Genomic DNA, 27,075 nt, shown 5'->3' on the forward strand with positions numbered 1-27,075 from the left:
GTGGCTTTGCAGGGTCCTTGCAAGTCGCTGTTGGTTATTATATTATACAACTGTGCTAAAATGAGAGGTAGGTGTTTATCCTCTATTTGTAATTGAGTTAATATAAGTCACTTGTTGGTGATAGTCACCGTTATCAGTATTCGTATATTTATATGTAATAAGAAAGATTGGTGGATATCCACCTCTCACCAGTCCTGTAGCCGATAATTTGGCAAATTCTCGATGTCTACGGCCGTAGATGATCGGGAGCATGTATTGTTAGTTGATAGCTTTACTTGCTGTTGTATAGCTTCCCGGTGGGTAGTTTCTCTTCCATTCAGCAGCAGAATTTGTGCATCCACGGCTGCTGGGTTCGGAGATGTGCACTGCCGTTTGATGGTTTCCCTCGTTGTGGCGGGGTATTCACATAGTGCTGGGGGCTGACGCTATTAAATAGCACAGTGTATATTCACCGCTCTTTTGTAACTATTTAGACGCGTTTCAGACTAATCCTCTATTCCTTCCTCAGTAAAAAGTTGCAAATGTCTTCTTACTGCTTGTGTGGGATTTAGATATATGTTAAGTTCATGCTTATTACTAAAAAAGAGCTGTCCAGGTTTCAGACCTCGTGCCAGCGAGCGGTGTGCGGGTTTTATAGAGCATGGTAGTGTCAACATACGAGGGGTTCGGGTAGGGTGGCTTCCCTGAATGTTTTTGTTGTAATATTTTTCGCCCTAGACTCAAAAAATTGCGTACGGAGGAAAGGGCCATTTCGACGGCGTGGTCACCAACAACCGGAAGTGTAGGCCGCGGCGGCCAGTGCCACGTGCCAGTGAGTGGTGTGTGGGCTAGAGCATGGTAGTGTCAATATACGAGGGGTTTGGGGAATGTTTTTTTAACCCTTTGCGACCATTTGTAACTATTCTTTTTAATTAATACAAATAATTGAATAATTAATATAATTAATAGAAAATTTGATTTGTGAAATGGAAGTATGGTCCCTGTCAATCAATGTCTTTAGCCAATAGGATTTTCACTAATTAGCTGTTGAACGCATCCACTAACGACCAAGGAACGAGTGAACAATTTTTTATTCCACTGAACGACTTGCGAAGAATGTACGAACGTGCAACAATAAAAATAGGTCCAGGTCTTATTAAACGATAACGATCAATGATTTCTCATTCGTCGTTTAATCGTTATCTGCAATTCAACCGAACATTTATCGTTTAGATCATAACGATGTTACGATAATCCGAACAATAATCGTTTCGTGGAATAGGGCCCTTAACTTCCATACTGTGACAGAAAACTTTTACAGGGACAGTCCTCCCCCAAAAGCCCACCAAGAGATGGGACACTCTTACCATGCTGCAGGAGCGACTTCATACCTGGATTATTTATGATCACAGCTTGAATATCCTGTGTCACTGTTCAGACACGATTCTCTTTGATAGTACTGATTGACAGCACTTGTATATGATATGCCTGCCATATTGAATCGGTTGATGACTGTGATCTGGATGATTTATGACTTTATTTACACGTATTAAGCAGCATCCTATATGGGACTGGTACGTTGCGCCGAGGTGAGGTGGATAATTCATGATCGTAGCCTAGATATTTTGTGTCACTGTTCAGACATGATCTTCCTTGATAGTTTGGACTGACAGCACTTATAATATGATATTGAATTGGTGGATACAATTATGCCAGACTCGCATATTGTGCTGTGGGGATTGAGATGATTTATGATTTTATTTCTACATAATAAGCAGCGTTGAACATAATAGATACTTGGTATAATGATATATGAACTATGTGAATTTGTGCAGTAGGACATTTTAAATTTGCATGAGATCTGTCTTCACTGTATGGGAATTCTGTGACTATAGCAGACGCCATTTTTGTGTAGTGCCACAAATGTTTCCTTTAGCTTCATTCCCATAACATTATGTTTGTGCCATATTCCCAAAATGGTGCAGCTCACTATTTGGTATGCTACCCTGATGCTTTGGGAAGTATATATATGCAATAGAATTACGATGATATTGTATGACAATCTGCTATAGATATGGACTGAATCTGAGTATTACTATACCTAGATCGGCAGCCATTTTTCTGTAGTATGCAGAGTACACATGTATATATCTATCACCATTTTTGCTGAGACGTGCACATTTTTTCCTCTAGTGGTGGCCTTGTAGCGCTATTGCACATGCGCTAGAATTTCAAGATGGCGCCGGCCACCGGTCTCAGACATCGTATCCTCCTGCACATGATATGGTCATTTTATCAGATTTGTGATGGTCCTCACACGTTTTAAACCATGCTATGCCTGGATCGGCGGCCATTTTCTTGTAGTATGCAGAGAACACATGCACACTTTTAGCCTCTAGTGGTGGAGTCCAGTGTAGCGCTACTGCGCTTGCCATCAGTCTGAGACGCCATATCCTCCTGCACACGGTATGATTAGATTTGTGATTAACCTCACATGTCTTAAACATATATAAGTATGCCCCATACTCTACTGTTCACATCCCTGAGGAATCTGCTAGGCGGCGGAACGCGTGGGGTGATTCCTTATCCCATCTGAGCCTTCTCTTATATTTTGTGGACTGCATATGGTGACTTCTTTCCATCTTCCCCCTCTTTGGTGTATATTTGATACTTCTTTTGTTATGTTGTGTTACCTATAGGTTCTTTTTTGCCTTGGGGAAAGGGATGTTACACTACTATTACTGCACATAGAGTCCAGGGTAAGGTTGGTAGATTAGTCCTTGGTGGCACGCCAGCAGGACTTCTGTTGACATTTTAATGTAGAGCAGTATTTGGGGCTTTGTCTCCCTTGTTATACTACTCCCGTACAGTTATACTTATATGTCATTTTTGTATTTATGGTTATGTAATAAAGACTCTTTCTGTGATGTGCTACCGTTTTTGTGCATGTGCTTTCCCTTTCTTCTTTTTGAATTGAATCCTACAGCACACACACTGCTGAGGAAGCCGGCCGGGCCTAATGCCTCACCGGAGACCTCCAAACACTTGGAAGGGAGAGACAGGAGCAACCACCCCTACCGCTGGGACCAACACCAGACCGAAGGTAAAAGAGGAGGCTGCTTGAGGAAACCCTCGGTATGCCAGCAGAAATGATGTTTTTCCTTTTCTTTACATTTTCTTTATTTAAACTGCGGCGTTTAACATTTATTCACTAAATAACACTATAAAACTATGTTATAAAACTTTGTAATGTGTGTTATTTAAAGCGTAACTCTCATTTCAGGGTCATTTTTCTGAAAACATTAAATATCAATAGTACAAGCGATTTTAAGAAACTCTGTAATAGGATTTATGTCCTAAAAGAGTTTCCCTTCTGTAGTGAAAAAGCAATCTCCCAGCCTCCCCCCTCACATCAGAAGAAGCAGGATTTCTGTCTCCATTATGTGGCTATGGAGAGGGGAGGGGCTGTTAGGAGTGAGTGAGCACGGAGCAGTCCTGCACAGCACAACACCCTGCAATATTCTCTCAGTAAGTTCATAGATAAGCACTGACCTTTCTGACCCCAGAATCCTGCGGTTTAGGTGCCCAGAGAGTCTACAAACAGCTGACCTTCATGTCACCTCTTCCTGCTCCCTCATCTCCCTCAGCCCCTCCCCCCTCCATAGGCTTACAATGGAGAGAGCAGAACCCGTCTTCACTGGCTTCTCTGTAATGAAGACGTGTTTGCCTGATAATGCACAGATAAGAAGTCGGGGGGGGAGGCTGGGAGATTGCTTCTTGAGGACAAAATGAGGCTTTTTTGGCTGATGAAACCTATTACAGAGTTTCTTAAAATCGCTTATACTACTGATTTCTGCAATAAAAAAAAAACATGACAGTTACGCTTTAAGTGAATGGCCCCCTTCCCCGTGTTTGCCCCACCCCGGAAGTGTGGTGCAGTATACTCACTCAATTGCTGTCGACCCCGGACGCCATACTGGGGCGGCGATGTCATCTTCGGGAGGCTGGCCGGACCGCTCCAGCCGTCCCTCATGCCGCCCCTCTCTGCCGCGATTGGCTGAGCATAACTGTGCTCAGCCAATCGCGGCTGAGCACAGTTGTGACGCGGCGGAGGGGGGGCGGCGGCAGGGATTCGTCCGTCCGAAGATGACGTTTGGCACAAGATGGCGGACGGCCATCAACATGGATCAGGTAATGTATAGCGCACCACACTTCCGGGTACACGGGTGGGGGTGGGGGTGGGGGGATACAGGGAAGGGGGCCATTCACAGACATAACATACATTACAAAGTTGTATAACTTTATAATGTGTGTTATTCTGTGAATAATTTCTGAGCGCCGCACTACCCCTTTAAACACCGCACTAGCCCTTTAAGTGTGAGACAATAGTGTACCACAATAGGCGAGACGCAGCTCACTACGCTATGACAGCTATAACCATCCGATGTGAGTACAGCAAATAAAAGTTATCAAAATAGATGAGATATCAGACATATAAAACATGTTCAACAACGAGGAGCTAGCACCCCACAACTGCACCTATAAGCAGATCTGGAGGGGGGTCTTCTGGAGAGGTCAGGAGAGGTTGTGCCTCTTACTACATAGAGATTCAAATGGCGTCAAATAAAAAAACACATCTGTCTGTGGTCTCTGGGGGTTATTACAGCTGGGAGGGGCGGTGCCTTGCACTAATTGCTCTTAATTGATAGTAATTTTTCATAACTAATTATTTGGTTCTTCTGTTAGTAGAAAAAGAGAAAATAAAGATAACTCTCTGTTGTGCTGCCGCAGGGACGAATGGAAAGCTATTATATAGCTGCCTTCAGGAGACTGGACCTGGATATGGTAAGTATAGCTATTATATAGCTGCCTTCAGGAGACTGGACCTGGATACAGTAAGTATAGCTATTATATAGCTGCCTTCAGGAGACTGGGCCTGGATATGGTAAGTATAGCTATTATATAGCTGCCTTCAGGAGACTGGACCTGGATACAGTAAGTATAGCTATTATATAGCTGCCTTCAGGAGACTGGGCCTGGATACAGTAAGTATAGCTGCCTTCAGGAGACTGGGCCTGGATACAGTAAGTACAGCTATTATATAGCTGCCTTCAGGAGACTGGGCCTGGATACAGGTATGTATAGCTGCCTTCAGGAGACTGGGCCTGGATACAGTAAGTATAGCTGTTATATAGCAGCCTTCAGGAGACTGCACCTGGATACAGTAAGTATAGCTGTTATATAGCTGCCTTCAGGAGACTGGACCTGTATACAGTATGTATAGCTGTTATATAGCTGCCTTCAGGAGACTGGGCCTGGATACAGTAAGTACAGCTATTATATAGCTGCCTTCAGGAGACTGGGCCTGGATACAGGTATGTATAGCTGCCTTCAGGAGACTGGGCCTGGATACAGTAAGTATAGCTGTTATATAGCAGCCTTCAGGAGACTGCACCTGGATACAGTAAGTATAGCTGTTATATAGCTGCCTTCAGGAGACTGGACCTGTATACAGTATGTATAGCTGTTATATAGCTGCCTTCAGGAGACTGGGCCTGGATACAGTAAGTACAGCTATTATATAGCTGCCTTCAGGAGACTGGACCTGGATACAGTAAGTACAGCTATTATATAGCTGCCTTCAGGAGACTGGGCCTGGATACAGTAAGTATAGCTGTTATATAGCAGCCTTCAGGAGACTGCACCTGGATACAGTAAGTATAGCTGTTATATAGCTGCCTTCAGGAGACTGGACCTGGATACAGTAAGTATAGCTGTTATATAGCTGCCTTCAGGAGACTGGACCTGGATACAGTAAGTACAGCTATTATATAGCTGCCTTCAGGAGACTGGACCTGGATACAGTAAGTACAGCTATTATATAGCTGCCTTCAGGAGACTGGGCCTGGATACAGTAAGTATAGCTGTTATATAGCAGCCTTCAGGAGACTGCACCTGGATACAGTAAGTATAGCTGTTATATAGCTGCCTTCAGGAGACTGGACCTGGATACAGTAAGTATAGCTGGTATATAGCTGCCTTCAGGAGACTGGACCTGGATACGGTAAGTACAGCTGTTATATAGCTGCCTTCAGGAGACTGGACCTGGAAACAGTAAGTATAGCTGTTATATAGCAGCCTTCAGGAGACTGGACCTGGATACAGTAAGTATAGCTATTATATAGCAGCCTTCAGGAGACTGGACCTGGATACAGCGAGTATAGCTGTTAGATAGCTGCCTTCAGGAGACTGGACCTGGATACAGTAAGTATAGCTGTTATATAGCAGCCTTAAGGAGACTGGACCTGGATACAGTAAGTATAGCTGTTATATAGCTGCCTTCAGGAGACTGGACCTGGATACAGTAAGTATAGCTGTTATATAGCAGCCTTAAGGAGACTGGACCTGGATACAGTAAGTATAGCTGTTATATAGCTGCCTTCAGGAGACTGGGCCTGGATACAGTAAGTATAGCTGTTATATAGCAGCCTTCAGGAGACTGGACCTGGATACAGTAAGTATAGCTGTTATATACCTGCCTTCAGGAGACTGGACCTGGATACAGTAAGTATAGCTGTTATATAGTTGCCTTCAGGAGACTGGACCTGGATACAGTAAGTATATAGCTGTTATATAGCTGCCTTCAGGAGACTGGACCTGGATACGGTAAGTATAGCTGTTATATAGCAGCCTTCAGGAGACTGGACCTGGATACAGCAAGTATAGCTGTTATATAGCTGCCTTCAGGAGACTGGACCTGGATACAGTAAGTATAGCTGTTATATAGCAGCCATAAGGAGACTGGACCTGGATACAGTAAGTATAGCTGTTATATAGCTGCCTTCAGGAGACTGGACCTGGATACAGTAGGTATAGCTGTTATATAGCCGCCTTAAGGAGACTGGACCTGGATACAGTAAGTATAGCTGTTATATAGCTGCCTTCAGGAGACTGGGCCTGGATACAGTAAGTATAGCTGTTATATAGCAGCCTTCAGGAGACTGGACCTGGATACAGTAAGTATAGCTGTTATATAGTTGCCTTCAGGAGACTGGACCTGGATACAGTAAGTATAGCTGTTATATAGTTGCCTTCAGGAGACTGGACCTGGATACAGTAAGTATATAGCTGTTATATAGCTGCCTTCAGGAGACTGGACCTGGATACAGAAATATAGCTGTAATATAGCTGCCTTCAGGAGACTGGACCTGGATACAGTAAACGTAGCTGTTATATAGCTGTCATTAGGAGACTGGACCTGGATACAGTAAGTATAGCTGGTATATAGCTGCCGTCAGGAGACTGGACCTGGATGCATTAAGTATAGCTGTTATATAGCTGTCTTCAGGAGACTGGACCTGGATACAGTAAGTATAGCTGCCTTCTGGAGACTGGACCTGGATACAGTAAGTATAGCTGTTATATAGCTGCCATCAGGAGACTGGACCTGGATACAGTAAGTATAGCTGTTATATAGCTGCCTTCAGGAGACTGGACCTGGATACAGTAAGTATAGCTGTTATATAGCAGCCTTCAGGAGACTGGATCTGGATATGGTAAGTATAGCTGTTATATAGCTGCCTTCAGGAGACTGGACCTGGATACAGTAAGTATATAGCTGTTATATAGCTGCCTTCACGAGACTGGACCTGGATACGGTAAGTATAGCTGTTATATAGCAGCCTTCAGGAGACTGGACCTGGATATGGTAAGTATAGCTGGTATATAGCTGCCTTCAGGAGACTGGCCTGGATACAGTAAGTATATAGCTGCCTTCAGGAGACTGGACCTGGATACGGTAAGTATATAGCTGTTATATAGCTGCCTTCAGGAGACTGGACCTGGATACGGTAAGTACAGCTGTTATATAGCTGCCTTAAGGAGACTGGACCTGGATACAGTAAGTATAGCTGTTATATAGCTGCCTTCAGGAGACTGGACCTGGATACAGTAAGTATAGCTGTTATATAGCTGCCTTCAGGAGACTGGACCTGGATACAGTAAGTATAGCTGTTATATAGCTGCCATCAGGAGACTGGACCTGGATATGGTAAGTATAGCTGTTATATAGCTGCCTTCAGGAGACTGGACCTGGATACGGTAAGTATAGCTGTTATATAGCAGCCTTCAGGAGACTGGACCTGGATATGGTAAGTATAGCTGGTATATAGCTGCCTTCAGGAGACTGGCCTGGATACATTAAGTATATAGCTGTTATATAGCAGCCATCAGGAGACTGGACCTGGATACGGTAAGTATAGCTGTTATATAGCAGCCTTCAGGAGACTGGACCTGGATATGGTAAGTATAGCTGGTATATAGCTGCCTTCAGGAGACTGGCCTGGATACAGTAAGTATATAGCTGTTATATAGCTGCCTTCAGGAGACTGGACCTGGATACGGTAAGTACAGCTGTTATATAGCTGCCTTAAGGAGACTGGACCTGGATACAGTAAGTATAGCTGTTATATAGCTGTCTTCAGGAGACTGGACCTGGATACAGTAAGTATAGCTGCCTTCTGGAGACTGGACCTGGATACAGTAAGTATAGCTGGTATATAGCAGCCTTTAGGAGACTGGACCTGGATACAGTAAGTATAGCTGATATATAGCTGCCTTCAGGAGACTGGACCTGGATACAGTAAGTATAGCTGTTATATAGCAGCCTTCAGGAGACTGGACCTGGATACAGTAAGTATAGCTGGTATATAGCTGCCGTCAGGAGACTGGACCTGGATGCATTAAGTATAGCTGTTATATAGCTGTCTTCAGGAGACTGGACCTGGATACAGTAAGTATAGCTGCCTTCTGGAGACTGGACCTGGATACAGTAAGTATAGCTGGTATATAGCAGCCTTTAGGAGACTGGACCTGGATACAGTAAGTATAGCTGATATATAGCTGCCTTCAGGAGACTGGACCTGGATACAGTAAACGTAGCTGTTATATAGCTGCCTTCAGGAGACTGGACCTGGATACAGAAATATAGCTGTTATATAGCAGCCTTCAGGAGACTGGACCTGGATACAGTAAGTATAGCTGTTATATAGCTGCCTTCAGGAGACTGGGCCTGGATATGGTAAGTATAGCTATTATATAGCTGCCTTCAGGAGACTGGACCTGGATACAGAAATATAGCTGTTATATAGCTGCCTTCAGGAGAATGGACCTGGATACAGTAAGTATAGCTGTTATATAGCTGCCTTCAGGAGACTGGACCTGGATACAGTAAGTATAGCTGTTATATAGCAGCCTTCAGGAGACTGGACCTGGATACAGAAATATAGCTGTTATATAGCTGCCTTAAGGAGACTGGACCTGGATACATTAAGTATAGCTGTTATATAGCTGTCTTCAGGAGACTGGACCTGGATACAGTAAGTATAGCTGTTATATAGCTGCCTTCAGGAGACTGGACCTGGATACAGTAAGTATAGCTGTTATATAGCTGCCTTCAGGAGACTGGACCTGGATACAGTAAGTATAGCTGTTATATAGCAGCATTCAGGAGACTGGACCTGGATACAGTAAGTATATAGCTGTTATATATCAGCCTTCAGGAGACTGGACCTGGATACAGTAAGTATAGCTGTTATATAGCAGCCTTCAAGAGACTGGACCTGGATATGGTAAGTATAGCTGGTATATAGCTGCCTTCAGGAGACTGGCCTGGATACAGTAAGTATATAGCTGTTATATAGCTGCCTTCAGGAGACTGGACCTGGATACGGTAAGTACAGCTGTTATATAGCTGCCTTAAGGAGACTGGACCTGGATACAGTAAGTATAGCTGTTATATAGCTGTCTTCAGGAGACTGGACCTGGATACAGTAAGTATAGCTGCCTTCTGGAGACTGGACCTGGATACAGTAAGTATAGCTGGTATATAGCAGCCTTTAGGAGACTGGACCTGGATACAGTAAGTATAGCTGATATATAGCTGCCTTCAGGAGACTGGACCTGGATACAGTAAGTATAGCTGTTATATAGCAGCCTTCAGGAGACTGGACCTGGATACAGTAAGTATAGCTGGTATATAGCTGCCGTCAGGAGACTGGACCTGGATGCATTAAGTATAGCTGTTATATAGCTGTCTTCAGGAGACTGGACCTGGATACAGTAAGTATAGCTGCCTTCTGGAGACTGGACCTGGATACAGTAAGTATAGCTGGTATATAGCAGCCTTTAGGAGACTGGACCTGGATACAGTAAGTATAGCTGATATATAGCTGCCTTCAGGAGACTGGACCTGGATACAGTAAACGTAGCTGTTATATAGCAGCCTTCAGGAGACTGGACCTGGATACAGTAAGTATAGCTGTTATATAGCTGCCTTCAGGAGACTGGACCTGGATACAGTAAGTATAGCTGCCTTCTGGAGACTGGACCTGGATACAGTAAGTATAGCTGGTATATAGCAGCCTTTAGGAGACTGGACCTGGATACAGTAAGTATAGCTGATATATAGCTGCCTTCAGGAGACTGGACCTGGATACAGAAATATAGCTGTTATATAGCAGCCTTCAGGAGACTGGACCTGGATACAGTAAGTATAGCTGTTATATAGCTGCCTTCAGGAGACTGGGCCTGGATATGGTAAGTATAGCTATTATATAGCTGCCTTCAGGAGACTGGACCTGGATACAGAAATATAGCTGTTATATAGCTGCCTTCAGGAGAATGGACCTGGATACAGTAAGTATAGCTGTTATATAGCTGCCTTCAGGAGACTGGACCTGGATACAGTAAGTATAGCTGTTATATAGCAGCCTTCAGGAGACTGGACCTGGATACAGAAATATAGCTGTTATATAGCTGCCTTAAGGAGACTGGACCTGGATACATTAAGTATAGCTGTTATATAGCTGTCTTCAGGAGACTGGACCTGGATACAGTAAGTATAGCTGTTATATAGCTGCCTTCAGGAGACTGGACCTGGATACAGTAAGTATAGCTGTTATATAGCTGCCTTCAGGAGACTGGACCTGGATACAGTAAGTATAGCTGTTATATAGCAGCATTCAGGAGACTGGACCTGGATACAGTAAGTATATAGCTGTTATATATCAGCCTTCAGGAGACTGGACCTGGATACAGTAAGTATAGCTGTTATATAGCAGCCTTCAAGAGACTGGACCTGGGTACAGTAAGTATAGCTGTTATATAGCTGCCTTCAGGAGACTGGACCTGGATACAGTAAGTATAGCTGTTATATAGCTGCCTTCAGGAGACTGGACCTGGATACAGTAAGTATAGCTGTTATATAGCTGCCTTCAGGAGACTGGACCTGGATACAGTAAGTATAGCTGTTATATAGACGCCTTCACGAGACTGGACTGGAATTTCTGATAAGAAAGAGCTTTGCATGAAAACTAAAAAAAGTGAAAAAATGTAAATTGCAAACTTGGTTTATATCACATCAACAAATTTCTTTGGCGGATACTTCAAATGAGCTACATGCTCTCTAAAATTTGTGGTGTGAGTATATTCCCTGCTGCCTGCGGTCCTGGGAGAAGATCCCATCTGAAGTAGAGGTCAAGTGCTGCAGCTGAACAAGTCGACCGCCCAATGTAACTAAGAGATTCACTAATACTATAAATTCATTCATCTCTAATAGGGAGAGAGGGACAGATAGAGAGAGAGGAGAGAGAGATCTTCAGTGTGTTCTAGGGCCATGAAAACAGACTCACCTTAGGGGCCCCAATATCTTCAGAATGAGCCTCCTGCAATTCTGCAAGTGCACTGTCCAAATCTTGGGCCATGACTGGGAAACCTGCAGACAAGAGGCAGTCTTCATCCTCCTCTGAAAGGGCACTGCAAAGACAAGCAAGCATGACCACAACTAGAGAACAGTAGATAGGCTAAGGTAACATAACATGGTAACATAGTTAATAAGACAAGAGTCCAACAGGCTTCCACTCCAAGATGGTGCCGCTGGAGTGACAGCCTGTTGCAGCAGCAGCTCCTGCTCACCTTGAGCTTTCTTTACTTTTCCTTTTTTGTCTTATTACTCTACTTAAGGTGCATTACACTATGAACAACCACATGAGGACTTGGATCTTTGCAGTACTTTTTATTGTGTTTTCACTGGGACCTAATGTGTCGGGTGACTCTGTATAGAGCCAGGGGTCTATTGTCTACATCAGAGAGCAGCCGCTGCAGCTGAGGAACACCGCAGGGCTGCATACTACCAGACCAGACATCCCACCGGAAATTAGGAAGAAAAAAAGAGGTTGTAGAGCTGAAGCCCTTCGAAGGGCTAGGAGGAGATGTTATAGACCTGTTCTCCCCTCCATCATTATGGGCAATGTGAGATCTCTTGCGAATAAGATGGCGCTGGCCAGGCATCATCGGGAGTGCAGCATGATGCTACTCTTGTCTCCTTGGATGGCTTCAAACTCCATCGAGCAGACAGGACAAGGGACAGTGGTAAGAGAAAAGTAGGAGGGCTGGCGATATTTGTGAAGGAAAGATGGTGTAACCCTGGGCACATTGTGATTAAGGAGCAAACTTGCTGTATGGACATTGAAGTGTTAGCTGTGAGCATGAGACCATTCTATTTACCATGCCACTGTGATAGCTGCATATGTTCCCCCTTCTGCAAAAGCTGAGGCTGCCGTGAGGTCCTACAAGCCACGGTGATCCAGTTGCAGATGCTACATCCCCAAGCCCTCCTTCTTGTGTCTGGAGATTTCAACCATGCTTCTCCATCATCCACACTATCCAGTTTTACACAGTATGTAACCTGCCACACAAGTGACAACAAAACATTGGACTTGTTCTTTGCCAATGCAAGGGAGGCAAACAACTCATCAGCCCTACCGCCCCTGGGAAGATCGGATCACAACCGGGTGCATCCTCAACCTGTATACAAGCCACTTGTACATAGAGAACCCGCTGTCACCCGCACAGTGAGGATATGGACTGGAGAGAGTGATCAGGTTCTGAGCGATCGCTTTGAAACAACTGCATTGGAAGAGCTGCAGGATTCCTATGGGGGGACGGCCTCACACACCGCATAACGGACCACATTCATTTTTGTGTGGACAACACAGTATCCACGAACCCTGGATAAATGCTGATATAAAAGCTCTTCTTAAGGAGAAAAAGATGGTCTTTAAGTCAGGAGACAAGGAAAGACTAAAGCCCCTCTTACACAGGGCTACTAGAAGAGCGAATGAGCACTGGAGATGGTGATGGATTTCTGCAAGCGCAAATTTCCTTCAAAACATGCAGGGGACGGACATTGAGACAGTGACCAGGTATAAATATCTGGGTGTGGTCCTCAATAATAAGCTGGACTGGGCTGACCACATGGACGCCCTGTACAGAAAGGGACACAGCGGGCTCTACCTGCTCAGGAGGCTTTGAAGTCCAGAGGCCACTTCTTAGGACCTTTTTTAACTCTGTAGTGGCATCAGCCATCTTCTTCGGCGTGGCCTGCTGGGGAAGCAGCATATCAACCAGCGATAGGAACAAACTGGACAAGCCAATCAGAAGGGGCAGCTCTGTTCTTGGAAGCCCACGGGAACTGGTGCAGGAGGTGGGGAAGCAAAGGATATTGTCAAAGGTCAGCTCCATGCTGGAGAATGACTATGCACGGGACCGTCATAGCACTGGGCAGTGCTGTCATTGACCGACTAATTCACCCAAAGTGCGAGAAGGAGCGATATCGGAAGTTTTTCCTTCCTGCTGCGGTTACGCTATACAACCAACACCCACCTAAGCAGAGATCACTCCATAAAGAGAAGTGAAATATTCTTATGTTTTTATGGTATCTTTTTACCTTTTTTTCCTCTTTGTCTATTTTAACCGTAATGCCTTTACTTTACCTTTTAACTTTTTGTATGTGTAATATCTATGCTGCTGTAACACACTGAAAAAGAATTATCTTATCTTATCAAGTTCAACCTAGGAAAACCTAGTGTTGATCCATGGGAAGGCAAAACCCCCCATGAGGCAGATGACAATTGCCCCATGACAGAGAGAAAATTCCTTCCCGACTCCAATGGCGATCAGGATAACTCCCCAATCACCAGAGATCTAGTGACCATAACTTGCAATATTGTAACATGACAACATCATGTGGCAGAGAGTTCCACAGTCTTACCGCTTGTACAGTAAAGAACCCGCGTCGATGCTGATGATAAAATCTTCTTTCCTCTAGACATAGAGGATGCCCCCTTGTCATGGTTACAGACCTAGGAGTAAGGAGACCCCTACAAAGATCTCTGTACTGTCCATTCATATATTTGTACATTGGGATCAGATCGCCCCTAAGACGTCTCTTTTCTAGTGTAAATAACCCCAAGCGTGATACCCTGTCCTGTAACACCCCTCTCCCCCATTCCCTTAATGACCTTTGTTGCCCTCCTCTGCACCCGCTCCAGTTCAGCTGTGTCCTTTGTATATACCGGTCCCCGCACTGTACACAGTATATACCATGTGTGGTGACCAGTGATTTATACAGAGGCAAAACTATGTTCTCATCTTTAGCATCTCGGCCTCTTTTGATGCCTCCCATTACAGTGGTACATTGGTTTAAGAGTAACTTGGATTGGATCTTATATATTATACTCCAGTATAGCATCTCTTATGGAAAAATTGGTTTAAAAGTGATTTGGATTACAAGCACGGTCCCGGAACAAATTATGCTTGTAATCCAAGGCACCACTGTATTTTATTAGCCTTGGCAGCCGCTGCCTGGCACTGATCACTATAGATGAGGTTACCGGCCACCAATCACCCCAGGTCCTTTTCGGCAGCAGGGTTACCCAGTGTTTTATTATTTAGCACATAACTGTACTTATTATTTCTACGGCCCAAGTGCATAACCTTACATTTATCCACATTAAACTTCATCTGCCATTTCACTGCCCAAGCCTCCAGCTTCTCCAAATCCCTCTGTAATATGATATTATCCTCCTCTGTGCTGATTACTTTAGTATCATCTGCAAAAATGGAGATTCTACTCTGTAGCCCCTCTACAAGATCATTAATAAAAATGTTAAAAAGAAGTGGCCCCAACACTGCCCACTGCTGTACCCCACTAGTAACTGTGCCCCAATACTGCCCCCTGCTGTACCCCACTAGTAACTAAAACCCAATCTGAATATGTTCCATCAATGACCACCCTCTATTTTCTATCACTCAGCAAGTTACTTACCATTTTGAATATGTTTTCCCCCAGTCCCAGCATCCTCATTTTATAGACCAACCTTTCATGCAGCACAGTATCAAGTCCAGATGCACAACGTCCACAGCCTCCACCAGGACCAGTCTATATACACAACGTCCACAGCCTCCCCCAGGTCCAGTCTATATACACAACGTCCACAGCCTCCCCCAGGTCCAGTCTATATACACAACGTCCACAGCCTCCCCCCAGGTCCAGTCTATAACTTACCTCTTCATAGAAGCCGATCAGATTAGTCTAACAAGACTGATTCCTCATAAATCCCCCCCCCGCCCCAAGATACCCCAGTATAGCATGTCTTATATATTATACCCCAGTATACATCTCATATATTATACCCCAGTATACATCTCTTATATATTATACCCCAGTATACATCTCTTATATATTATACCCCAGTATACATCTCTTATATATTATACCCCAGTATACATCTCTTATATATTATACCCCAGTATACATCTCTTATATATTATACCCCAGTATACATCTCATATATTATACCCCAGTATACATCTCTTATATATTATACACCAGTATACATCTCTTATATATTATACCCCAGTATACATCTCTTATATATTATACCCCAGTATACATCTCTTATATATTATACCCCAGTATACATCTCTTATATATTATACTCCAGTATAGCATCTCTTATATATTATACCCCAGTATACATCTCTTATATATTATACCCCAGTATACATCTCTTATATATTATACTCCAGTATACATCTCTTATATATTATACCCCAGTATACATCTCTTATATATTATACCCCAGTATAGCATCTCTTATATATTATACCCCAGTATACATCTCTCATTTCCTGTATATATTGGGTAGTTATAGCCCCCCCCCCATAATAATGAGGTCACTCTGCTTTCCTGTATATATTGGGTAGTTATAGCCCCCCCCCCCCCCATAATAATGAGGTCACTCTGCTTTTCTGTATATATTGGGTAGTTATAGCCCCCCCCCCCCCCCCATAATAATGACGTCACTCTGCTTTCCTGTATATATTGGGTAGTTATAGCCCCCCCCCCCATAATAATGACGTCACTCTGCTTTCCTGTATATATTGGGGTAGTTATAGCCCCCCCCCCCCATAATAATGACGTCACTCTGCTTTCCTGTATATATTGGGGTATAGCCCCCCCCCCATAATAATGAGGTCACTCTGCTTTCCTGTATATATTGGGTAGTTATAGCCCCCCCCCCCCATAATAATGACGTCACTCTGCTTTCCTGTATATATTGGGGTATAGCCCCCCCCCCATAATAATGAGGTCACTCTGCTTTCCTGTATATATTGGGTAGTTATAGCCCCCCCCCCCCCCATAATAATGAGGTCACTCTGCTTTCCTGTATATATTGGGTAGTTATAGCCCCCCTCCATAATAATGACGTCACTCTGCTTTCCTGTATATATTGGGGTAGTTATAGCCCCCCCCCATAATAATGACGTCACTCTGCTTTCCTGTATATATTGGGGTAGTTATAACCCCCCCCCCCCCCATAATAATGAGGTCACTCTGCTTTCCTGTATATATTGGGGTAGTTATAGCCCCCCCCCCCATAATAATGAGGTCACTCTGCTTTCCTGTATATATTGGGTAGTTCTAGCCCCCCCATAATAATGAGGTCACTCTGCTTTCCTGTATATATTGGGGTATAGCCCCCCCCCCATAATAATGAGGTCACTCTGCTTTCCTGTATATATTGGGGTAGTTATAGCCCCCCCCCCATAATAATGAGGTCACTCTGCTTTCCTGTATATATTGGGTAGTTATAGCCCCCCCCCCCCCCCATAATAATGAGGTCACTCTGCTTTTCTGTATATATTGGGTTGTTATAGCCCCCCCCCCCCCCCCCATAATAATGACGTCACTCTGCTTTCCTGTATATATTGGGTAGTTATAGCCCCCCCCCCATAATAATGACGTCACTCTGCTTTCCTGTATATATTGGGGTAGTTATAGCCCCCCCCCCCCATAATAATGACGTCACTCTGCTTTCCTGTATATATTGGGGTATAGCCCCCCCCCCATAATAATGACGTCACTCTGCTTTCCTGTATATATTGGGTATTTATAGCCCCCCCCCCCCATAATAATGACGTCACTCTGCTTTCCTGTATATATTGGGGTATAGCCCCCCCCCCATAATAATGAGGTCACTCTGCTTTCCTGTATATATTGGGTAGTTATAGCCCCCCCCCCCCCATAATAATGAGGTCACTCTGCTTTCCTGTATATATTGGGTAGTTATAGCCCCCCTCCATAATAATGACGTCACTCTGCTTTCCTGTATATATTGGGGTAGTTATAGCCCCCCCCCATAATAATGACGTCACTCTGCTTTCCTGTATATATTGGGGTAGTTATAACCCCCCCCCCCCCATAATAATGAGGTCACTCTGCTTTCCTGTATATATTGGGGTAGTTATAGCCCCCCCCCCCCATAATAATGAGGTCACTCTGCTTTCCTGTATATATTGGGTAGTTATAGCCCCCCCATAATAATGAGGTCACTCTGCTTTCCTGTATATATTGGGGTATAGCCCCCCCCCCCATAATAATGAGGTCACTCTGCTTTCCTGTATATATTGGGTAGTTATAGCCCCCCCATAATAATGAGGTCACTCTGCTTTCCTGTATATATTGGGGTATAGCCCCTCCATAATAATGAGGTCACTCTGCTTTCCTGTATATATTGGGTAGTTATAGCCCCCCCCTCCCCCCTTAATAATGAGGTCACTCTGCTTTCCTGTATATATTGGGGTAGTTATAGCCCCCCCCCCCATAATAATGAGGTCACTCTGCTTTCCTGTATATATTGGGGTATAGCCCCCCCCATAATAATGAGGTCACTCTGCTTTCCTGTATATATTGGGGTAGTAATAGCCCCCCCCCCCCCCATAATAATGAGGTCACTCTGCTTTCCTGTATATATTGGGTAGTTATAGCCCCCCCCCATAATAATGAGGTCACTCTGCTTTCCTGTATATATTGGGGTATAGCCCCCCCATAATAATGAGGTCACTCTGCTTTCCTGTATATATTGGGTAGTTATAGCCCCCCCCCCCCCATAATAATGAGGTCACTCTGCTTCGCTGCCACATCTTCCACTATACTTGGAGATTTATAACTCACTCCTGTAAGAATTTTATTATTCTTCCTCCCCTTATTTCTACCCAAAGAGACTCTACATTACATTACATAAATCCTGCCGCAGAATGGGCCTAAGGCAGGATGTAACATATAGACAGACCCCTCCCCCTATAGGCAGACCCCTCCCCCTATAGGCAGACCCCTCCCCCTTTATTATTTTTACTGTAATTTCTGAGCAGACTATAACCCTGGAGATTAACTGCCCAGTCATAGCTCTCATCCAGCCGCGTCTGTAGGGATCATCCAGCCGCGTCTATAGGGATCATCCAGCTGCGTCTGTAGGGATCATCCAACCGCGTCTATAGGGATCATCCAGCTGCGTCTGTAGGGATCATCCAGCCGCGTCTGTAGGGATCATCCAGCCGCGTCTGTAGGGATCATCCAGCCGCGTCTGTAGGGATCATCCAGTCGCGTCTATAGGGATCATCCAGTCGCGTCTATAGGGATCATCCAGTCGCGTCTATAGGGATCATCCAGTCGCGTCTATAGGGATCATCCAGTCGCGTCTGTAGGGATCATCCAGCCGCGTCTGTAGGGATCATCCAGCCGCGTCTGTAGGGATCATCCAGCAGCGTCTGTAGGGATCATCCAGCCGCGTCTGTAGGGATCATCCAGCCGCGTCTGTAGGGATCATCCAGCAGCGTCTGTAGGGATCATCCAGCCGCGTCTGTAGGGATCATCCAGCCGCGTCTGTAGGGATCATCCAGCAGCGTCTGTAGGGATCATCCAGCCGCGTCTGTAGGGATCATAGAGCCGCGTCTATAGGGATCATCCAGTCGCGTCTATAGGGATCATCCAGTCACGTCTATAGGGATCATCCAGTCGCGTCTGTAGGGATCATCCAGTCGCGTCTGTAGGGATCATCCAGTCGCGTCTATAGGGATCATCCAGTCGCGTCTGTAGGGATCATCCAGTCGCGTCTATAGGGATCATCCAGTCGCGTCTGTAGGGATCATCCAGCCGCGTCTGTAGGGATCATCCAGCCGCGTCTGTAGGGATCATCCAGTCGCGTCTATAGGGATCATCCAGTCGCGTCTATAGGGATCATCCAGTCGCGTCTCGCTTTCCCCCACACGTTTTATGTGTTTGTCCATATTTCCTTTCTGGTCTTTTGAATACTCCATCGTTCGCTCCATCGCAAGTGACCTCATAAGTGTCCTCTTTAGAATTAGACCAGAATTCATACTCTGCAATAGTCTTCATCTTTACAGCTGGGATCTCATCTTCTCCTCTTTTGTCCACAGGGATGTCAGCCACTGCACTACTACTCCTCCCATCCTAACAGACTCTGCACTACTACTCCTCCCATCCTAACAGACTCTGCACTACTACTCCTCCCATCCTAACAGACTCTGCCATTTGTATCTGCTCTGTGTATTTGGGATATCAGCCATTGAGTTACTATCGGCCTCATCATATCCTGCTTTGCTGTTCTGTATCTGTTCTGTGTCTAGTATGGCTTCACTGATGTTTATGACCCCTCATTTGGCCTTGTGTGTAACCTCCCACTAGCCCTGTGCCCTCTGATAGCCGCCCTCTGACCACTAATCCCCCCTCCCATAGTGACACCTGGGCCTGACTTCAGCCTTTCTGAGTCCGTTAATCATAGACATAGAACTATAAGAGTGGGCACACTGGTCTGAATACTCCATCGTCCTCTCCATCGTAAGTGACCACTTTAGAATGAGACCAGAAAGAAACCTCTGAGGAAAAACCAGTGAGTACTGCACCTGTATTCCATAGACCATAGACCAGTGAGTACTGCACCTGTATTCCATAGACCATAGACTAACCACTTATATCATGCTTTCTATCTCTCTATACCTGCTAATCTTATGTCTACACACCTATCCCCCTGTGTCCACATCAGCCCCTCTCTCCTTCCGTCACCCATGTACTGCACACGCTCTCTCCTTCCGTTACCCATGTACTGCGCACACTCTCTCCTTCCGTCACCCATATACTGCGCACATTCTCTCCTTCCGTTATCCATGTACTGCGCACGCTCTCTCCTTCCGTTACCCATGTACTGCGCACGCTCTCTCCTTCCGTCACCCATGTACTGCGCACGCTCTCTCCTTCCGTCACCCATGTACTGCGCACGCTCTCTCCTTCCGTCACCCATGTACTGCGCACATTCTCTCCTTCCGTTACCCATGTACTGCGCACGCTCTCTCCTTCCGTTATCCATGTACTGCGCACGCTCTCTCCTTCCGTTACCCATGTACTGCGCACGCTCTCTCCTTCCGTTATCCATGTACTGCGCACGCTCTCTCCTTCCGTTACCCATGTACTGCGCACGCTCTCTCCTTCCGTTACCCATGTACTGCGCACGCTCTCTCCTTCCGTTACCCATGTACTGCGCACGCTCTCTCCTTCCGTTACCCATGTACTGCGCACGCTCTCTCCTTCCGTTATCCATGTACTGCGCACGCTCTCTCCTTCCGTCACCCATGTACTGCGCACGCTCTCTCCTTCCGTCACCCATGTACTGCGCACGCTCTCTCCTTCCGTCACCCATGTACTGCGCACGCTCGCTCCTTCCGTCACCCATGTACTGCGCACGCTCGCTCCTTCCGTCACCCATGTACTGCGCACGCTCTCTCCTTCCGTCACCCATGTACTGCGCACGCTCTCTCCTTCCGTCACCCATGTACTGCGCACGCTCTCTCCTTCCGTTATCCATGTACTGCGCACGCTCTCTCCTTCCGTTATCCATGTACTGCGCACGCTCTCTCCTTCCGTCACCCATGTACTGCGCACGCTCTCTCCTTCCGTCACCCATGTACTGCGCACGCTCTCTCCTTCCGTCACCCATGTACTGCGCACGCTCTCTCCTTCCGTCACCCATGTACTGCGCACGCTCTCTCCTTCCGTCACCCATGTACTGCGCACGCTCTCTCCTTCCGTCACCCATGTACTGCGCACGCTCTCTCCTTCCGTCACCCATGTACTGCGCACGCTCTCTCCTTCCGTTATCCATGTACTGCGCACGCTCTCTCCTTCCGTTATCCATGTACTGCGCACGCTCTCTCCTTCCGTCACCCATGTACTGCGCACGCTCTCTCCTTCCGTCACCCATGTACTGCGCACGCTCTCTCCTTCCGTCACCCATGTACTGCGCACGCTCTCTCCTTCCGTCACCCATGTACTGCGCACGCTCTCTCCTTCCGTTATCCATGTACTGCGCACGCTCGCTCCTTCCGTCACCCATGTACTGTGCACGCTCTCTCCTTCCGTTATCCATGTACTGCGCACGCTCTCTCCTTCCGTTATCCATGTACTGCGCACGCTCTCTCCTTCCGTCACCCATGTACTGCGCACGCTCTCTCCTTCCGTCACCCATGTACTGCGCACGCTCTCTCCTTCCGTCATCCATGTACTGCGCACGCTCTCTCCTTCCGTCACCCATGTACTGCGCACGCTCTCTCCTTCCGTTATCCATGTACTGCGCACGCTCGCTCCTTCCGTCACCCATGTACTGTGCACGCTCACTTTTTACCTCCCTGAACCCCCATCACCTTTGTTTCTCCAAGGTGCTGCACAGAAACCGTCCTCATAAGTCACTAAACCATCTACTATCTCTCACAATTCTCCTCCTTCTTGCAGCAGGAGACATTTCTCCTAACCCTGGTCGTCCCTCTATCACTAACAGCTTCTCTTCACCGACCTCCTTCAGAAACCCCCATAACTTGGTCAGGATCCGCTGCTTGCCGGATCCCATCTCCAGTAACTGTGCTCTCTGGAACGCCCGGTCTGTCTGTAACAAACTGACACAAGTTCATGATATGGTCATCACTAAATGGCTCTTACGGAAACCTGGCTACAAGAGTCAGACACGGCCTCCCCCGCCGCTCTGATCCATGGTGGCCTACACCTTTCCCATACCCCTAGACCTGATAACAGACATGGTGGAGGAGTGGGTGTACTTCTCTCCCCAGACTGCACTTACCAGGTCATTCCCCTGTCCCCTCCCTCTCATTCCCCCTGTCCCCTCCCTCTCATTCCCCCTGTCCCCTACCCCTCATTCCCCCATGTCCCCTCCCTCTCATTCCCCCTGTCCCCTCCCTCTCATTCCCCCTGTCCCCTCCCTCTCATTCCCCCTGTCCCCTCCCCCTCATTCCCCCTGTCCCCTCCCTCTCATTCCCTGTCCCTCTCATTCCCCCTGTCCCCTCCCCCTCATTCCCCCTGTCCCCTCCCTCTCATTCCCTGTCCCCTCCCTCTCATTCCCCCTGTCCCGTCCCATTCATTCCCCCTGTCCCCTCCCTCTCATTCCCCCTGTCCCCTCCCCCTCATTCCCCCTAACCCCTCGATCTCATTCCCCCTGTCCCCTCCCCCTCATTCCCCCTGTCCCCTCCCCCTCATTCCCCATCATTCCCCCTGTCCCCTCCCTCTCATTCCCCCTGTCCCCTCCCCCTCATTCCCCCTGTCCCGTCCCTCTCATTCCCCCTGTCCCCTCCCCCTCATTCCCCCTGTCCCCTCCCCCTCATTCCCCCTGTCCCCTCCCCATCATTCCCCCTGTCCCCTCCCTCTCATTCCCCCCGTCCCTCTCATTCTCCCTGTCCCCTCCCTCTCATTCCCCTCGTCCCTCCCTCTCATTCCCCCCGTCCCTCTCATTCTCCCTGTCCCCTCCCTCTCATTCCCCTCGTCCCTCTCATTCCCCCTGTCCCCTCCCTCTCATTCCCCCTGTGTCCTCCCTCTCATTCCCCCTGTCCCCTCCCTCTCATTCCCCCTGTCCCCTCCCCCTCATTCCCCCTGTCCCCTCCCCCTCAATCCCCCTGTCCCCTCCCCCTCATTCCCCCTGTCCCCTCCCTCTCATTCCCCCTGTCCCCTCCCTCTCATTCCCCCTGTTCCCTCCCTCTCATTCCTCCTGTTCCCTCCCTCTCATTCCCCCTGTCCCCTCCCTCTCATTCCCCCTGTCCCCTCCCTCTCATTCCCCCTGTCCCCTCCCTCTCATTCTCCCTGTCCCCTCCCTCTCATTCCCCCTGTTCCCTCCCTCTCATTCCCCCTGTCCCTCTCATTCCCCCTGTTCCCTCCCTCTCATTCCCCCTGTCCCCTCCCTCTCATTCTCCCTGTCCCCTCCCTCTCATTCCCCCTGTCCCCTCCCTCTCATTCCCCCTGTCCCTCTCATTCCTCCTGTTCCCTCCCTCTCATTCCCCCTGTCCCCTCCCTCTCATTCCCCCTGTCCCTCTCATTCCCCCATGAACACATTTATGGTGCTACACATGCTAATGCAAAAAATCCATCGAATGTGGCTAAACATTTTTCTCTAGTCCATGCAGGAGATGTATCATCACTTTCAATTATGGGCATAGAGAGAGTATTTTGCCCTGATCGTGGTGGTAACAGAAGACAGAAACTTTTAAATCGCGAAGGATATTGGATTCTTATGCTGGATTCCTCATCTCCCAATGGACTGGATTTGATCATGAATTATTAAAATGTATATAGTGTTTTGTACTTTTGTATATTTGTATTGCTGCACGGTGCACTTTTGTGCATTTTTTCCTATTCGTTGTTCATGTTCTCACTTGTATATGTATGTCTATGTAGAAAGTAATGGGATTCAGGTGATGTGTGGGAGGGATTATATGTTTATTCCCCTATATGTATCCCAGCACACCTATGTACCAACTATCTATGATTAAGGGCTAACAGCCAGAAACGCGTTAGTGGGAACTTTCTATTTTTGTATCTGCCTATTTGCTACTTTTTAATGGAACAAGAAATAAAGACAAAGCTTTTATTGTGGATGTACTGACCCTCATTCGTGATTTATATATATATATATATATATATATATATATATATATATATATATAGACCTATATATATATATATATAGACCTATCGTTAACAGATTATGTACATTGCGTATATATATATATATATATATATAGACCTATCGTTACAGATGATGTACATTGTGTGTGTATATATATATATATATATATATATATATATATATATATATATAGACCTATCGTTACAGATGATGTACATTGTGTGTGTGTATATATATATATATATACTCACCGGCCACTTTATTAGGTACACCTGTCCAACTGAACGTTACCACTTAATTTCTAATCAGCCAATCACATGGCGGCAACTGAGTGCATTTAGGCATGTAGACATGGTCAAGACAATCTCCTGCAGTTCAAACCGAGCATCAGTATGGGGAAGAAAGGTGATTTGAGGCCTTTGAACGTGGCATGGTTGTTGGTGCCAGGAGGGCTGGTCTGAGTATTTCAGAAACTGCTGATCTACTGGGATTTTCACGCACAACCATCTCTAGGGTTTACAGAGAATGGTCCGAAAAAGAAAAACCATCCAGTGAGCGGCCGTTCTGTGGGCGGAAATGCCTTGTTGATGCCAGAGGTCAGAGGAGAATGGGCAGACTGGTTCCAGCTGATAGAAAGGCAACAGTGACTCAAATAGCCAACAGTTACAGCCAAGGTAGGCCGAAGAGCATCTCTGAACGCACAGTACGGCCAACTCTGAGGCAGATGGGCTACAGCAGCAGAAGACCACACCGGGTGCCACTCCGCTCAGCTAAGAACAGGAAACTGAGGCTACAATTTGCACAAGCTCATCGAAATTGGACAGTAGAAGATTGGAAAAACGTTGCCTGATCTGATGAGTCTCGATTTCTGCTGCGACATTCGGATGGTAGGGTCAGAATTTGGCGTCAACAACATGAAAGCATGGATCCATCCTGCCTTGTATCAACGGTTCAGGCTGGTGGTGGTGGTGTCATGGTGTGGGGAATATTTTCTTGGCACTCTTTGGGCCCCTTGGTACCAATTGAGCATGGTTGCAACGCCACAGCCTACCTGAGTATTGTTGCTGACCATGTCCATCCCTTTATGACCACAATGGACCCAACATCTGATGGCGACTTTCAGCAGGATAATGCGCCATGTCATAAAGCTAGAATCATCTCAGACTGGTTTCTTGAACAGGACAATGAGGTCACTGTACTCCAATGGCCTCCACAGTCACCAGATCTCAATCCAATAGAGCATCTTTGGGATGTGGTGGAACGGGAGATTGGCATCATGGATGTGCAGCCGACAAATCTGCGGCAACTGTGTGATGTCATCATGTCACTATGGACCAAAATCTCTGAGGAAGCTTCCAGCACCTTGTTGTATCTATGCCACCAAGAATTGGGGCAGTTCTGAAGGCAAAAGGGGGTCCAACCCGTTACTAGCATGGTGTACCTAATAAAGTGGCCGGTGACTATATATATATATATATATATATATATATATATATATATATATATATATATATATATATATATAGACCTATCGTTACAGATGATGTATATTGTGTGTATATACACCTCGCATGTATGTGGACAGAGGTGGAAGCAGAGAGCATTGTGTCAGACTGGAGAGAATACACCGCTTCCTGCAGCACATACAACAGCTGATAAGTACTGGAGATTTTTTAAATAGAAGTAAATTACAAATCTATATAACTTTCTGACACCAGTTGATTTGAAAGAAAAAGATTTTCTCCGGTGTACACCTTTTATAAAATTCCAAATATATTAAGCTGAATGCAAACCAGGCCATAAGCCTTAGGGTAGCTTCACACACACCGTATCACATCGGATTTGATCTAAATAACTGAACACAGCATCAAATCTGCTGCGGATCCTGTACATGTGAATACACCTTTAATGAATAATGTAGATGTATCAGCCAGGTGTAGCATACATGAAGGACAGGAAAGACAGGGGAATAGGAGTGGGGATAAAGATGGTATCTGCCTACTCAGGTACTACCTGATAAGTATAATGATATCACCTGTGATACTACCTGATGGGTATAATGATATCACCTGTGATACTACCTGATGGGTATAATGATATATCACCTGCGATAATAATACCTGATGGGTATAATGATATATCACCTGTGATACTACCAGATGGGTATAATGATATATCACCTGTGATACTACCAGATGGGTATAATGATATCACCTGCAATAATACTACCTGATGGGTATAATGGTATATCACCTATGATACTACCTGATGGGTATAAAGATATCACCTGCAATAATAATACCTGAAGGGTATAATGATATATCACCTGCAATAATAATACCTGATGGGTATAATGGTATATCACCTATGATACTACCTGATGGGTATAATGATATATCACCTGTGATACTACCTGATGGGTATAAAGATATCACCTGCAATAATAATACCTGAAGGGTATAATGATATATCACCTGCAATAATAATACCTGATGGGTATAATGGTATATCACCTGCAATAATAATACCTGATGGGTATAATGGTATATCACCTGCAATAATAATACCTGATGGGTATAATGGTATATCACCTGCAATAATAATACCTGATGGGTATAATGATATATCACCTGCAATAATAATACCTGATGGGTATAATGGTATATCACCTGCAATAATAATACCTGATGGGTATAATGGTATATCACCTGCAATAATAATACCTGATGGGTATAATGGTATATCACCTGCAATAATAATACCTGATGGGTATAATGATATATCACCTGTCATACTACCTGATGGGTATAATGATATATCACCTGTGATACTACCTGATGGGTATAATGGTATATCACCTGCAATAATAATACCTGATGGGTATAATGGTATATCACCTGCAATAATAATACCTGATGGGTATAATGGTATATCA

At 45.8% G+C, this 27,075-nt stretch overlaps 1 protein-coding gene across 2 annotated transcripts in view; it reads right to left on the reverse strand.

The window, feature by feature from the left end:
- Positions 1-27,075, reverse strand: part of PEX6 (peroxisomal biogenesis factor 6) — an 88,874-nt gene that overhangs the window by 32,174 nt on the left and 29,625 nt on the right. For both annotated transcript variants that reach the window (XM_069954396.1, XM_069954395.1), the window contains exon 10: positions 11,670-11,793. In XM_069954396.1, the coding sequence (XP_069810497.1) occupies positions 11,670-11,793 (124 nt within the window). The remainder of the gene's footprint in view (positions 1-11,669; positions 11,794-27,075) is intronic.

The sequence above is a fragment of the Dendropsophus ebraccatus genome, chromosome 15, assembly GCF_027789765.1.
Source record: "Dendropsophus ebraccatus isolate aDenEbr1 chromosome 15, aDenEbr1.pat, whole genome shotgun sequence".
In the NCBI taxonomy this organism is placed as follows: Eukaryota; Metazoa; Chordata; class Amphibia; order Anura; family Hylidae; genus Dendropsophus; species Dendropsophus ebraccatus.